The sequence below is a fragment of the Nannospalax galili genome, unplaced genomic scaffold (genome assembly GCF_000622305.1).
Source record: "Nannospalax galili isolate Female #2095 unplaced genomic scaffold, S.galili_v1.0 scaffold820, whole genome shotgun sequence".
Taxonomy (NCBI): Eukaryota; Metazoa; Chordata; class Mammalia; order Rodentia; family Spalacidae; genus Nannospalax; species Nannospalax galili.
The window spans coordinates 56922-71546 of NW_008346549.1; the positions used below are offsets into that span (position 1 = coordinate 56922).

At 43.5% G+C, this 14625-nt stretch overlaps 1 protein-coding gene across 1 annotated transcript in view; it reads right to left on the reverse strand.

Annotated features, from left to right (window-relative positions):
* Dgcr2 (DiGeorge syndrome critical region gene 2) overlaps positions 1 to 14625 on the reverse strand; it is a 92179-nt gene that overhangs the window by 25774 nt on the left and 51780 nt on the right. The window contains exons 3-6 of the mRNA XM_008842994.1: positions 5365 to 5484; positions 4064 to 4274; positions 1626 to 1702; positions 1091 to 1267 (exon numbers count right to left, since the gene is read on the reverse strand). Of these exons, the coding sequence (XP_008841216.1) occupies positions 1091 to 1267; positions 1626 to 1702; positions 4064 to 4274; positions 5365 to 5484 (585 nt within the window). The remainder of the gene's footprint in view (positions 1 to 1090; positions 1268 to 1625; positions 1703 to 4063; positions 4275 to 5364; positions 5485 to 14625) is intronic.

Below are 14625 nucleotides of genomic sequence, written 5' to 3' on the forward strand. Positions count from 1 at the left end.
GGGGGCACATCACAGCATGGTGTTCTTATATACATGTAGATAATACACTCATACCTATAAAACAAAAATTACAAAAAACAATTTAAAAAGAACAACCTCCTACTGGGTGTGGTGACATACCTCTTTAATTCCAACACTATGGAGGCAGAAGCAGTCAGATCTCTGTGAGATCAAGGCCAACATGTTCTACATAGTGAGTTTCAGGACAGCTGGGGCTACAGGGAAGACCCTGTCTCAAAAAGACCAAAAAAAAAAAAAATCCAAAAATTCATGTAGAAGACAAAAAGGTCTGGAAGTGGCAACGTGGCCAAAGGAGAGGAAGATATTCTAAAATTCTAAACATCAAGGTCTAGACTGAGTTGCTGTACGGTGGCAGTGTGGCAGTGACACAAGCTAATAGAGAGCAAACTCCAGCAATATCCTGAGATAGAATGGTTCCCCATTTCAAACTCAACAAAACTCACAAACACTATTAGTGACAGAAACTAATAGAGAACAAGGGTCAGAAAACAGACCAGAGCCAGGCTCAGATATGTGCAATTTTGGTCTAGGACACTGCTAGCAGGGGAGGAAATAGTCCACATGGACAGAGCTGAGATTACACCTGACCTGAAACATACAACAGCAGCTATCAAAGCTGACCTTACTCCTCCCCTTCAGAGAGGACTAGGTAGAAGAGAGTTTTACCCTTTCAAGGCATGTCTACACTACAAGTGTAGTCACCTTGGTAGGGTGTATTTGGGTGTGTTGCCAGAGGTTAGGAAAGAATTTGGACACGACACAGACCGGGAAAGAGAAGTCATCCAGATAAGGCAAGGGGAGCAAAGAGAAGGACACCCTGACTGTAAAATGACTAAGGCCCTCAGATGTGCCAGAGGTGTCACAGGATTGGAAAGTCCTTAGATTACCACTCTTACTCTCTTAACACTAGCAGATAAGGTAGGAATTATGTTCTCTATCCCAGGAAAGAGAACCAGGGAATCAGGGATACCCACAGCTGCCCAGGCAACAGAGCTAGATGCCAGCTGGGTGGATCTACCTCAGAGCACCAAGGACAGAGCCCACTAGAGGCTGACCCCAGCAGACTCACTTCTTTTACAGAGAAATGAAGATTTTTCGTAGCAGCTCTCGGCGTGCCAGCTGTGGAGGTCATGGTGCCTTAGGGTGGGGAAGTGGAAGCACTGGAGCTGGGCGCAGAACACATTGTCATTCTCAGACATGGCAGAGGCGAAGATGGGATCTGGGGGCAGGAACACTTCTGAGGAGCCTGTGGGGGAAGACTAAGGGTGAAGCCAGACATACAGACCTTCAGCAGATTGTCACATACAGTCCTCAAGGGGTCCTGGTGGTGACAGGACCATCAACCATAGACTCTGAGGACTGCCAAGTACTAGAGGCACCTGTGGCTCCAGAGAAGGTCCCAGAACCACACAGGGCCTGACTACTGGGCAGTACTCTAGCCCAGAGTATCCTCCCTGTAACTATTCTTCAGTTTCATGTGTCTTGTCCCAGGTGGCCTTACGAGTCAGGCACTACTGCGTGGGAGGAGACAGGAAGGGAGACTCCAGCAATATCCTGAGATAGAATTGTTCCCCATTTCAAACTCAACAACCACAAATATTTACCTTTGAATGCTACTTCCCAGCGACCTTCTAAGGAACGGTTCCGGCCAGTGATGACATATTGATAGCCAACCCACAGCCTGCAGAAGACAGAAAGTGAAACCCCAGCATGAGGACAGAAGTAGTCACTGATGACTATGTATGCATATATTTATTTATTTAGTAGCATTAGAGACATTTATTTATCTTTTTTGGTCCCAAGGGCTCAAGTATGCAAGACAAGTACTCTACTACTGAGCTATATCTCCCTCCCTCCCTCCTTGCCTCCCTTCCTTCCTTGTTCCCTCCTCCCTCCCTTTCTCTTTCCCTCCCTCCTCTTTCCCTCTTGTGCTGGACAGCTTTAGTTGTCAACTTGACACATCTAGGTAGAGGAAGCCTCAACTGGTGAACTGCCGCCATTGGACTGGCCTGTGGCCATGTCTGTGGGACATCTTCTAGACTACTGAGTGATGTGGGAGGGTCCAGCCCACTGTGGGTGGTGCCACCCCTGGGCAGGTGGGCCTATGTTGTATAGGAAAGTAGGTTTAGCAGGGGCCAGGGGAACAAGCCAATAAGAAGCATTCCTCCATGGCCTGTGCTCCACCTTCTGCCTCCAGGTTCCTGCCTTGGGCTCCCTGATGAATTGTGACCTGGGAGACATAAGCAGAATAAACCCTTTCCTTTCCAAGTTGGTACTGGTCAGTGTTTTGTCACAGCAACTGAAGGCAAACTAGAACACCTCTCCTTAAGTTGTTCAGCCTAGCTTTATCTTGTGACCTACTGGCTCAGCCTCCTGAGCAGCTAGAATTACAGGTGTGTGCCACTACATCCAGTGTTTTATTCATGTATGCCAGGTAAGTTCTTACCACTGAGCTATACCTTCAGCCCTATGTATGTGTTTTAATGGTTATACTGCCTCTAAAAAACCAACTTCTAAAACATAAGTTATTTAAGTTTTATGTTCAATTTTAATGAAATGCATTAAAGTTCTAAACAATAAACTCACAGGTTAGAAAGTTTTACCTCTGTTAACTCCTTCCATGCCTGTTCTTGTTAACAGATCCCATAAAACTTTTACATTCAAAGCCAGGATGACCTTAGACATAAAACCCTGGGAACATAATTCTGAATATGTTAAAAATCACAGAACAGTATATGCCAAAGAAACAGAAACCTGTGAACATACTCTGTCATATTCACAGCCTTCTGTTTATAGCCAGCCCACCTTAGGTCTGCCTGTAGCATGAAGTCCATGCCACCAAACACTGAGACACTCTGCACGTGGACCTGACTGAATGTTATAAGTACCTGTCAAGTTTGTGCCCTCTCACTTTGCCTCAGCTTTCCAATCTCAGTCCTGGAGATGCCTTCCAGGAGACCTACTGCCACAGGAGAATGAAAAGCCCTGGCCACTCTGCCCTAGACTGCACTGAGTGTACATGACTTCCATGAGCAGCCCGAGTTGTGTATTCATGTGGACACCAGGGAACCAAGGTATCCCCGCAAGCAAATGCCCTCTGCTTTTCCACCGAACTTCTAGGTGTTTCCTTGGAGTGATCTGTGAAAGAAGATCAATTTTTCTGACACTGCAACTGCAGGAGCAACAGCTTGTTTTTCCAGTTTGCTAGCATCAAAAGGGACATAACTGCAGTTTATCTTAAAATGGCCCTCTGGCTGCTTGCCTTGGGTCATCATGCTCCCCTGGCAGAGTGGCAGCTGTGCCATCATGGAAAGGCAGCAGGTGACTGGCAGGAACATTAGCCATCTTTTGGACCCTACAGAATTGTGCTTTCTTCAAGAGAAGGGGAGACAACTGGCTGCCAACTTCCACCCCTACAGCATGAATAGGGCAGCATGGTGCAGCCTCTAGGTGGCACATTGAGAGCTTGTTCCCTAAACAAAAGCCCTCCAAATGCTGAGCCTTCCGTTGGCTGCCACTTTCCTGCTTCCTCTTGATGAACGGAACCTGGGGTTCAGGTGGCAGGTGCTGGGCAGACTGCCTGGGCTGGAATCTGGGTACATGCCCAGTGAACCTGTCAGTGGTTACATGTACATGTACCCGAGAGCCCGAGGTTTTTGAGAAGCCTGACAAGGCTCACAAGAAAATACCAAGTAGAGCTGGCAGGGCTCACTTTTTCAGAAAGAACTTCTACCCACCTGTGCACCCCTCTTACCAGGCCCAGTGCCTCACACTGAGCAGCACCTTGGGATTCGAGCTGGCATAATCTGGCTGCATCTACCAAGTATAGTTGTATCCATAGGGGGACCAACTGAAGGGGCTAGCCCAGGATTCAGCAGAGCAGCAACAGGGCCCTGCCATCCTTGGCCCTTCACAAGCCCCCAACTCCATCTTGGCCCACACTAAATTCCTGGATCTCTGCCTGCTTCTAGTGAAGGGGGATTTTCCTTCCGCAAGTGCTCGTGAGTTCAGCAATGAGCAGACTCCAAACTCCAGGACTCACTTGCGCTGGTCTTTCCAGCCAAAGCTCCGCTCTGGCTGGTCCCATTCCTGGGCCAGGACAAAGCGCAGCTCCTGGTCAGTGGAGAAGGTGGCAAGGGAGCCGTTCACACGCTGGCAGGTCTGTGCAGCATCCCAGTAGTTCTCCCCATTAAGGTAGACCCGGTAGCAGCTGGCTGTGCCTTCATAGTGGTGCCACCCTGTTGGGCACTTCCCTAGGAAACATGAAGGGCGGAAGGGGCATTGTCCCCCAAATTAGGATCATGATTTCAAAGGCTTTTGAAATATAAACTGTATAAAACATATGTGCTGTATCAGCAATAGAAACTCCTCAGAATCACCCTAGAGAAATGGAATCTGAGGCTTACGGTAAAATGCTCCTGGCCCTAAGATCACCCACTCTGTACCAATGCTCATCTCTCTAAAATACAAATTCAGCCTTTAGTGCAAGCACATGCAGAGAGCACACTCATTTCCACATGGTTCTTCAGTTTTCTTAGTAGTCAGTAATAGCTGCTGAAATAATTTCTCTAATGCAGATTTCACTCTCTTATTAAGTCTGGTTAACAAGGCAGCATAATTTCCAGTCTCATTATGAGGCCCTGTAGGGAGTGGGCAGAGTAAATTCCCCAGGTCTGGCTGTTCTAGCCTCTACTGCCAGCAAGCCCACTGTTTCCTCTCCTGTCTACATGGGGAGAGGTTGCACACAGGCCAGGTTTGAAAGGTGCCTCTGAGGCACTCTCCAAGCTGAGGCTGTGGGCTGAGTGTTAACATAAGAAACAGACCCTGATGCCTTGCAGCAGGCATATTAAGTGTCAGTTCTCCTGCCCCCAAATCTGGCTGTTCTTGTACCTAAGAGTGTCATCACCTCAGTATATCTATTCAAGGTATTTTCAACTGTGTTTTATTCTAGTCACTCTTCTTCAACCTTGTTATGCTCCTTTAGAAGTTTAATGCCATGGGTTATTCATTTACTAATTTTTATTATGGGATTTGCCTTGGGGCCAGTCGGCGCTATCTACCTCCAAAGGCAGCACCATGTGAAAACATGCAGCCTGGTTCCTGAGCCTCCCTGGGTACAAGTCTCATTCACCACTTGGGAACTAGATCTTAGGCAGGCTAACATGCTGCCTCATTCCTGCCCACCCCCAACATCTTCAAAGGCTGCTTTGGTAAACCAATCTCTCAGCAGCAGCCTGGAGAGAGCCAGGGCGGAGTCAGGTCACGAGGTGGGCTAACAAACATGCAAGGTGGCCTAACAAACACGTTAGAAGGCATTGCCTTCAAGGCAGGTCTGCAACTTACTGCTGAAGCGCACAGGCTGAGCCACGTTCACTGTGTGGAAGTGTGTGGGGTTGCCTCCTCTGGTCCGCCTGGGGTCCACAGCCTCCTTCCCATGGTAAGGACGGGCCTCTCCAGTTACTTCTGAAAGCAAGAGAAGTATGCCATGAGCCCACTAGCACAGCAGCCAGGAAACAACTCTAGTTCGCCAGCACGAAGTGGCCACAGCAGCTCAACGATGGAAAGGCCAGGTATGGGATGGCAATAGAGTTTACTGATTCTGATTTTAAGTCTAAAAACACTACGGTTTAGCCAGACGTGGTGGTGCATGCCTTTAATCCCAGAACTCAGGAAGGAGGCAGAGGCAGGCAGACCTCTGTGAGTTCAAGGCCAGCCTGATCTACATAGTGAACTCCAGGCCTGCTGGAGTTACAGGGAGACCCTGTCTCAAAAAGACCTAAAACAAAACAAAAAAAGCAAAAAAAGCACAATACTATTTAAATCCATTCATGGAATACTGTGGAGCCACTAAGCAGAGTTCTTTTTTTTTTCCTGTTTATTTATTTAGTCATGTGTGTGGAAGTCAGAAGACAACTTGCAGGAGTTGATTCTCTCCTACCATATCGGTTCCAGGACTCAAATTCAGATCATCAGGTTTGGGAGCCTTTATCTGCTGAGCCATCTCACTTGCTCTAAAGCCTACTTAAGAACGTGGACAGCTGTTTATAGTTGTAAATTTATAAAGCACCTCATAAAATAAGGTGTGTGGTATTTTGTTATGATCCACACCCCCATCTCTCTCCCCAGTCCCTCTGTGATTTGATGTTCCACTGATAAGTCCTGGCCCCACCTCCTTCCGTGCTTTGCAGGAGGAGTTGAGCGCATTAAGGGGCAGGGCTAAGGACAGCTGTGAATGCACACTGGGAAGGAGAGTTAGCCTAGCCACTGAGAGATGAAGAGTTAGCATGGCTGCTATATTGGAACTCCAGGAAAGCTGTGAACGGGTTTGAATGCCACGTGGGTTATGAAAAGCTGTCTCTTTTAAGTCACCTCCACCCAAATGTCATGTAAAGCATGCAAAACCCAAGTAGAAATGCCTTATGTTGGTCTGTGAGCCCTGGAGCCTCAGTGGGCACCTGAGTGTCCTCTAAGAAGGGGGAGAAAAAAAATTTGGAGAAACACTCTCTATCCTCTTCCCTCCCTCTTTCCCTCACTCTCTTTCTTTCTTCTATGTGGAGAGGGAGCCCAGGGTCTCAAGCACACTAGGCACACTACCACTGACCTGATTCCAGTTTTTTAAGGATTTATGTAGGAAAAACAAAAGACATCAGAAGGCCCTAATGTAGTAATGTTTATACATTCTAACTTTTCAAACTTATGCATTACTTAAATATTTCACATTAAACATAATTGTTTCATAATGAGGGGAGAGAATCAGATTATTTTTAGGGTTGTATTTTTTTAATATTTTCTTTTTTATTTATTATTTTTATTTTATGTGTATGAGTATAATGCTCACATGTAGGTAGGTGCACCATGTCACGCAATGCCTGAGGAGGTCAGAAGAGGGCATCAGATCCCCTGGACCTGGAGTTACAGATGGTTGTTAGCCACCATTGTGGGTGCTGGGAATTGAACCTGGGTCCTCTGCAAGAGCAGTTAGTGCTCTTAACCACTGAGTCATCCCTCCAGCCCCATTATTTTTTTTATTATTTTATTTATTTTAATATTTTATTATTTTTATTTTATGTATATGAGTGTATTGCCTGCATGTATGTGAGTGCACCTGTGTCGTGCAATGCCATGGAGGTCAGAAGAGGGCTTCGGAATTCCCCTGGAACTGGAGTTAAGGACAATTCATAACAACTATGTTGGTACTGGGAACCAAACCTTGGTCCTCTACAAGAGCAGTCAGTGCTCTTAACCGCTGAGCCATCCCTCCAGCCCCCCAGTATTTTTTTAAATTATGTATGTGTGTATATTTGTGTGTTTCTGTCCGTCTCCCTCTCCGCCCCCCTTTCCTTTCCCTTTTCTTTGTTCTACCTCCCACCCTCAAGTGCATCAGGCACTGCCCTAGACACAGGGCACATGCCAGTGAATAAGAGATCACATGTCATCAGGCTTCCTTTGTCAAGTCTAAGTTCAAAATTCAACCCCAAGACCACTGCTGACATCTTGGAAAGCAGCATCAGGAGCAGCCCTTGAGGTTTTGGGAGTCAGGCCACATACTCACTCACAGGTGTTTTCAAATAACAGCTCTTCTCTCTTCAAACATCCTCATGAAGAATGTATAGCTGCCTAGGCTGCCCCAACAGAAAGTCACAGCTGCCTTGGTAATGAGAAGGTAAAGAAGAAAAGCAGGCTCAGAGGGCAGGGGTGGGGCTGAGAGCAGCCACCCAATGTGATTCAGGATCTCCTTAAGGTCAAAAGGCCTGGTCTCCCTGCTTGTAGTCTAGCTGTGCTTGGTCCTAACCCACCTACCCCTAGACCCTGAGTGCTCCCTCTTACTTCCAGCACCACTGACAGTACCCAAGATGTCAGGCTGCTTCCTTCACTTGCAGAGCAGACACAGTGGGAGCTGGGATGCTGAAGCACCTAAAGTCCCTCACAGAAACTAAGTCAGAGTGTCGACACTTTAGAATACTTCTGGCCAAAAAATTATTTGCAAACAAAAGACAAATGTGACTAGTTTGTGTCTTTAACAGTTTAAAACTTGAGCAACAGGGCATCATGGTGCAAATGGCCAGCCCAAGCAAAGGAAAGGGCAAGGTACTCCAAGTTGCTGAAACACACGTGTCCTTTGAATGGAAATATGGAATCATAGTTAAGATTATCAAAACAGTTTCTATAAACCCCAGAAAATGCATAATTCCTAATGTTGCTATTATGCTATGCAAGTTCTTAAAAGTGAGTCATCTCCAGCCCAGCCAAGCCAGGCTATCTTGCTGCCTGAGACTTACAAAAGGACATGCCCCAGTGGTTGCTACCTGTATGTGCTCTACCAGGATTTGGGGCTATGTTTTTAAAATATCAGTGATGGACTAGAGAGATGGCTTAGTTGTTAAGAGCTCTAGCTGCCCTTGCAGAAGACCTGGGTTTGGTTCCTAGCACCCACATGGCGGCTAACAACTATCCCTGACTCCAGTTCCAGAGGATCCACTGCCCTCTCCTGGCCTCTGGGAGCACTGCATGAAATGGGTGAACTATACATGCAGGCAAAACACTTGTACATATAAAATTAAATTAAAAAAAAAATCAATGAGTATTTTTGTTTTTTCCGTTTTCATTTATAAAGCCTAATAGAAAATAACTACAAAAATACAGCTCTGCAAGTCTCAAGGTCAAAATTTGTCTCCCTGTTGCTCCTGGTTTCATGATTATCTCCTGTACACTAGAGGGAATGTCTTATTTTTTGCTGTAAGCCAATGACAGGTGCTGAAGGTACCAGCATTCTACAACACAATCAAACTGTGATCTTGGGGTAAGTAAGAGTAGGAATCCTTGGTCAAAGTTTTAAAAATCTTTTCTTTTTGAGCAGCCCTGGCTGGCCTGGAACTGAGATCCCCCTGCCTCTGCCTCTCAAGAGCTAGAGTGCTAGAACTAAAAGCATACTATCTCGCCTGATAAGATTTTAAATTTTTTTTAATTCTTTTTTTTTTGACAGGGTCTTCCAAGTCACAGCCCATCTGGAAGTCATGATATGAACCAGAGTGGTCTCGATCTCACAGAGATCTACCTGCCTCTGCCTCCTGAGGGCTGGGATTAAAGGCGCATGCTACCACACTTGGTACCTAAAATTCTTTTTTTAAAAGTATTTTGTAATTAAGAAAGAAATAAAAGTATTCCTGGAATTAAACGAAAAGGACAATACAACACAACAAAACCTCTGGGACACTTTAAAAGCAGTCTTAAGAGGGAACTTTATAGCTTTAAGTGCCTACATTAAAATATCAGAAAGAATACAAATAAATGACTTAACATTGCAACTCAAGCCTCTGGAAAGGCAAGAACAAATGAAACCAAACCCAGCAGAGGAGAAGAAATAACAAAAATCAGAGCAAAAATTAATTAAATAGAAACAAACAAACAACAACAACAACAAAAAACAATACAAAGAATCAATGAACCTAAGAGCCGGTTGTTTGAAAAGCTAAATAAGATAGTTAGACCCTTAGCCGAGTTAACCAAAAGAAAGAAAGAGCAAATCCAAATCAACAATATCAGAGATGAGAGGGGAAACATCATAACAGACACCAAAAAGATCCAGATCATTATAAGGGAATACTTTAAAAACCTATACTCTAGCTGGGCGTGGTGGCACACACCTGTAGTCCCAGTACTCAGGAGGCAGAGGCAAGTGGATCTCTGTGAGTTCAAGGTCAGCCTGGTCTACATAGTGAGTTCCAAGTCAGCTGGGGCTACAGGGAGACCCTGTCTCAAAAAGATCAAAATAAATAAATAAATAAATAAATAAATAAATAAATAAATAATCAATAAATAACCTACACTCTATTAAATCTGAAAAGCTAAAAGGTATGGATAGATATCTAAAATCATGGGAATTAAAGTTAAACCAAGAAGAGATCGACACTTTAAATAGACCCATAGCATATAAGAAAATAGAAACAGTAATACAAAACCTCCAGACTAAAAAAAACCCAGGCCCAGATGGATTTACAGCCGAATTCTACCAGACATTTAAAGAAGACCTCCAACCAATACTACTTAAATTATTCAAAATGACAGAAACAGAGGGAAAGCTCCCAAAGTCCTTCTAGGAAGCCAGCATCACTCTAATACCAAAACCAGGTAAAGACACAACCAGAAAGAAAACTATATACCCCATATCCTTAATGAACACAGATGCAGAAATTCTCAACAAAATACTTGCAAACTGCATACAGACGCATATCAGAAAGATCATTCACCATGATCAAGTAGGCTTTATTCTAGAGATGCAGGGATGGTTCAATATATGCAAGTCAATAAGTGTCATAAATCATACAAATGGATTCAAAGACATCTCAACAGATGCAGAAAAGGCTTTCAACAAAATTCAGCATGCATTCATGATAAAAGTTCTAAAAGGGAATTAGACTGGAGGAAACATACCCACATTATATATACGACAAACCCACAGCCAACATCATTCTAAATGGAAAAAAAAAAAAAAACTGGAAGCATTCACAGTAAAATCAGGAACCAGACAAGGATGTCCACTATCTCCACTCCTTTTCAGTATAGTGCTTGAAACTCTTGCTAGAGCAGTAAGAGAAGGAAATTAAAGGAGTATGAATTGGAAAGGAAGAGGTCAAATTATCCATTTTTGCAGTTGATATGATACTATACCTAAGAGATCCCAAAAATTCCACCAGAAAATTCCTAGAACTGATCAGCACTTTCAGTAAAGTGGCAGGTTACAAAATCTACAAAAATCAGTAGCCTTTCTATATACCAATAGCAAGCAATTGTAGAAAGAGTACAGGGAAACACTCCCATACACAATAGCTGAAAAAAAAAAATGGAATAAACCTGACCAAAGACATTAAAGATCTCTACAATGCAAATTTTAAATCTTTAAAGAAAGAGACTGAGGAAGACATCAGAAGATGGAAGGACCTCCCATGCTCATGGATTGGAAGAATTAATATTGTGAAAATGACCATCCTACCAAAAACAATACATAGATTCAATGCAATCTTGATACTTCACAGACTTAGAAAAAAAAAATCCTTACATTCATATGGAAGCAGAAAAGACCCCAGATAACCAAAGCAACCCTGAGCACAAAGAGCAACGCTGGGGGGATTACTATACCAGATCTCAAACTATACTACAGAGCTATAGTCATAAAAACAGCATGGTAGACACAAAAATAAGATCAATGAAACATCATTGAAGACCCAAACCTGAGTACATGCAATTTCAGCCACCTGATATTTGACAAAGGTGCCAAGAACACACAATGGAGGAAAGACAGCATCAAAAAATGGTGCTGGTAAAACTGGATCTCCACCTGTAGACGAATGAAACTAGATCCTTATCTTTCACTTTGCACAAAAGTCAACTCCAAATGGATGAAAGACCTCAATATGAAACTTGAAACTCTGAAGCTATTAGAAGAAAACACTGGCAGTAACCTACAAGGTATAGCTATAGGAAAGGACTTTCTAAATGGGACACCAGTTGCCCAGGAATTAAGGTCAACAATTAACAAATGGTACCTCATAAACCTAAAAAGCTTCTGTACAGAAAAAGAAGCAACGGCCAGGAATGGTGGCGCACACCTGTAGTCCCAGCACTTGGGAGGCAGAGGCAGGCAGATCACTGTGAGTTCAAGGCCAGCCTGGTCTACATAGTGAATCCAGGACAGCTGGGGCTACAGGGAGACCCTGTCTCAAAAAGCCAAAAAAAAAATGAGGACAAAAAGTTGGATGGGTAGAGACTTAAATGGGAGTGGATTCTGATGTTACCGCAGGAGTCAGGAAAACAGAAAGGAACCATAGGGAGAGGAAATGGGGAAGAAAGAGCTAAAAAGAACAGGGTAGTAGGACTCAGGGTTATCCAAGGGGAACTAGTGAAATGGGGGTAATTTTAACTGGTAAGGAAGAACTATACAGGGAAAGCAAGTGAAAAGAGAGATCAATAATATTTAGTATTTGTCAAACAAAAGGAAAATATATTATTTCACAAGCCTACTGAAAATTTCACACACACACGAATGTGTGTGTGTGTGTGTGTGTGTGTGTGTGTGTGTGCGCACCACCACGCCCAGCCTAAACAGAGTTCTTAAAGGAAGAAATAAAGATGGCTAAGAAACATCTTAGAAAGTGTTCAACATTATTAGTAATTAGGGAAATGCAAATTAAAACCACCTTAAGATTTCACCTTACCTCAGTCAGACTGGCCAAGATCAAGAGAACAAATGATACCAGATGTGGAGAAAGGGGAGTGCTCATTCACTGCTAGTGGGATTGCAAACACATACAACCCCTATAGAAAGCAGTGTGGAGAAGTCTTAAAAGAACCTACCATATGACCCAGTTATACCACTCCTTGGCATAAACCTAAAGGACTTATCCTATTGCAGAGATACTTATACATAGATGTTTATTGCTGCTCTTTTCACAATAGCTAAGAGATGGAAGCAACATAAGTACCCCTCAACTGTAGAGTGGTTAAGGAAAATGTGGTACATTTACACAATGGAGTTCTACTCAGCAGTAAAGAAAGAAGAAATAATGAAATTTGCAGGTAAATGGATGAATCTAGAAACTCTTATATTAAGTGAAGTAACACAGACTCAGAAAAACAAAAGACGCATGTTCTCCCTCATTTGTGGATCCAAGCATCAAATCCTTTCACCCACCCAGGGCTCAGGGGCCACTGTAGAAGAGGGGGTGAAAAGATTGTAAGAGCCAGGGAGGAGGTGCATGACCATACAAAAATGGTCCTACAGGTGCCTGGGAGCTTTCTCATACAAACCTACAGCAATGGTATCAGCATCCACAAGACCCATGAAAACTTAGGGAGACAAAACCCATCATAGAACTGTGGAAATGAACAGCAAGCCACAATCTTAGTAGAAGAAATATTGGCAACTGATTACTGCTGGGTGAGGAAGGGCTGATCTTGAAGGGAGAGACTCTAGATAGGCTGACCTAATCCCAGTAGATGAACTTGCATTGGAACACTAATTTTACATAATAGGCCTTAAAACAAATGACAGAATGTATGAACTCCATTGGCGGGGGGCACTATGGGTTGGTGCCAAAGGGGAAGGGGGAAGAGGGTATAAAGATGATTTTATGTATGAAATATACAAAAATCCAATTAAAAAATTTAAAAATACAGGAAAGTAAAAAAAAAATTATCCATTTTTTATGTGTATGAGTGTATTGCCTGCATGTATTAAGTGCACCTGTGTCATACAATGCCTATTGAAGTCAATGTATTTTGATCACATTCAGACCCCCTCCCAACAGAGACCCTGTAAACTAGCCTAGACTATGCTTCTTGGGGAAGAAAAAATACTAAAGACAAAAAGGAAAAAGAAAAGAGAGCAAAGTGGGGCCAAGCTGGACTGCTAAAAGGGCATTGAGCATTAAATAAAGAGAGGTAGGATGCTGGGTAGAGACACAGAATATGAAACGGACTGGCCTGACTGATAGGTTTTGTCTAGACTCTCTTTGCCTCCCTTCTCTGGTTCCTGGAATCAATTCTGTCTCACAACAGGAACTCGCCTGCAATGGAGTGCTGCATTCTCCCCTCCCAGTCTTCCTTCTGTATCAGCAGATTACAGATGCTGTCTTGGTCAGCGGGGAGTATTTCATAGGTGAATTCTTAGATGCTGGTTGCATCCTGATTTCCTTAAGGGTTCATTCAGGTTTCAAATGCTGGCCTTGCTCCTTTTACCAATGTCCTATGTGCTGTTTGGAGTATCTTTGAAAGTTCCTGGGTATACTCTTGTTCCTACTCTTTTTCAAAGTCTGTATAAAGTTATCTTGCCCAGTTTCTAGTTGGTTTTTTAATGTTTCTCAAGCAGAATGAGGACTCAGAATTTTGTACATTGCTATTTTGTTGATGTATCCTGTTATCCAATCTTCACAACAATCCTGAGTAGTAGACACTATTCTTTACCCCACTTTACAGATGCAACTTGCCCAAGAGACCACAAAAGTAAACACAAAATGATAGCTTTGACCCCTAAATTTAACTGTTTTATATACTGCAGAGTGAGTTACCTCAGGACATCCTGTTCTGATCCTCCTAGCTCAGAATGCTGTGTCAAGTCTATTGAGCATCCATACAGTCTGTAAGTATCAACTGTTCTTCATCCTTAAGAGGAAGATGGTGGGCTCCATGGTTAAGAGCACTGGCTACTCTTGCAGAAGACCCAGGTCTGGTTCCCAGCACCTACATGGCGCTAGCAATGGTTCGTAACTTCAGTTCCAGAGGATTTGACCCCCTCTTCTGGCCTTTGTGGGCACTGCACACATGTGGTACACATTTTAAATATATGTAGGCAAAATACTCATGCATGGAAAATAAAAATAAATTTAAGGGGGGGAGGGGGCAATGCACTCAAACACATAAAATAAAAATAAATATTTTAGCTAGGCGCGGTGGCACATGCCTTTAGTTCCAGCAAAAAGACCAAAATAAATAAATAAATAAACAAATAAATAAATAAATAAATATGCACTTGTACCTTAAGAAAATCATCTTTGGAGACTGAGTATATAGCTCAGTGATAGAACACTTGCATACAGTATACAGGCCCAG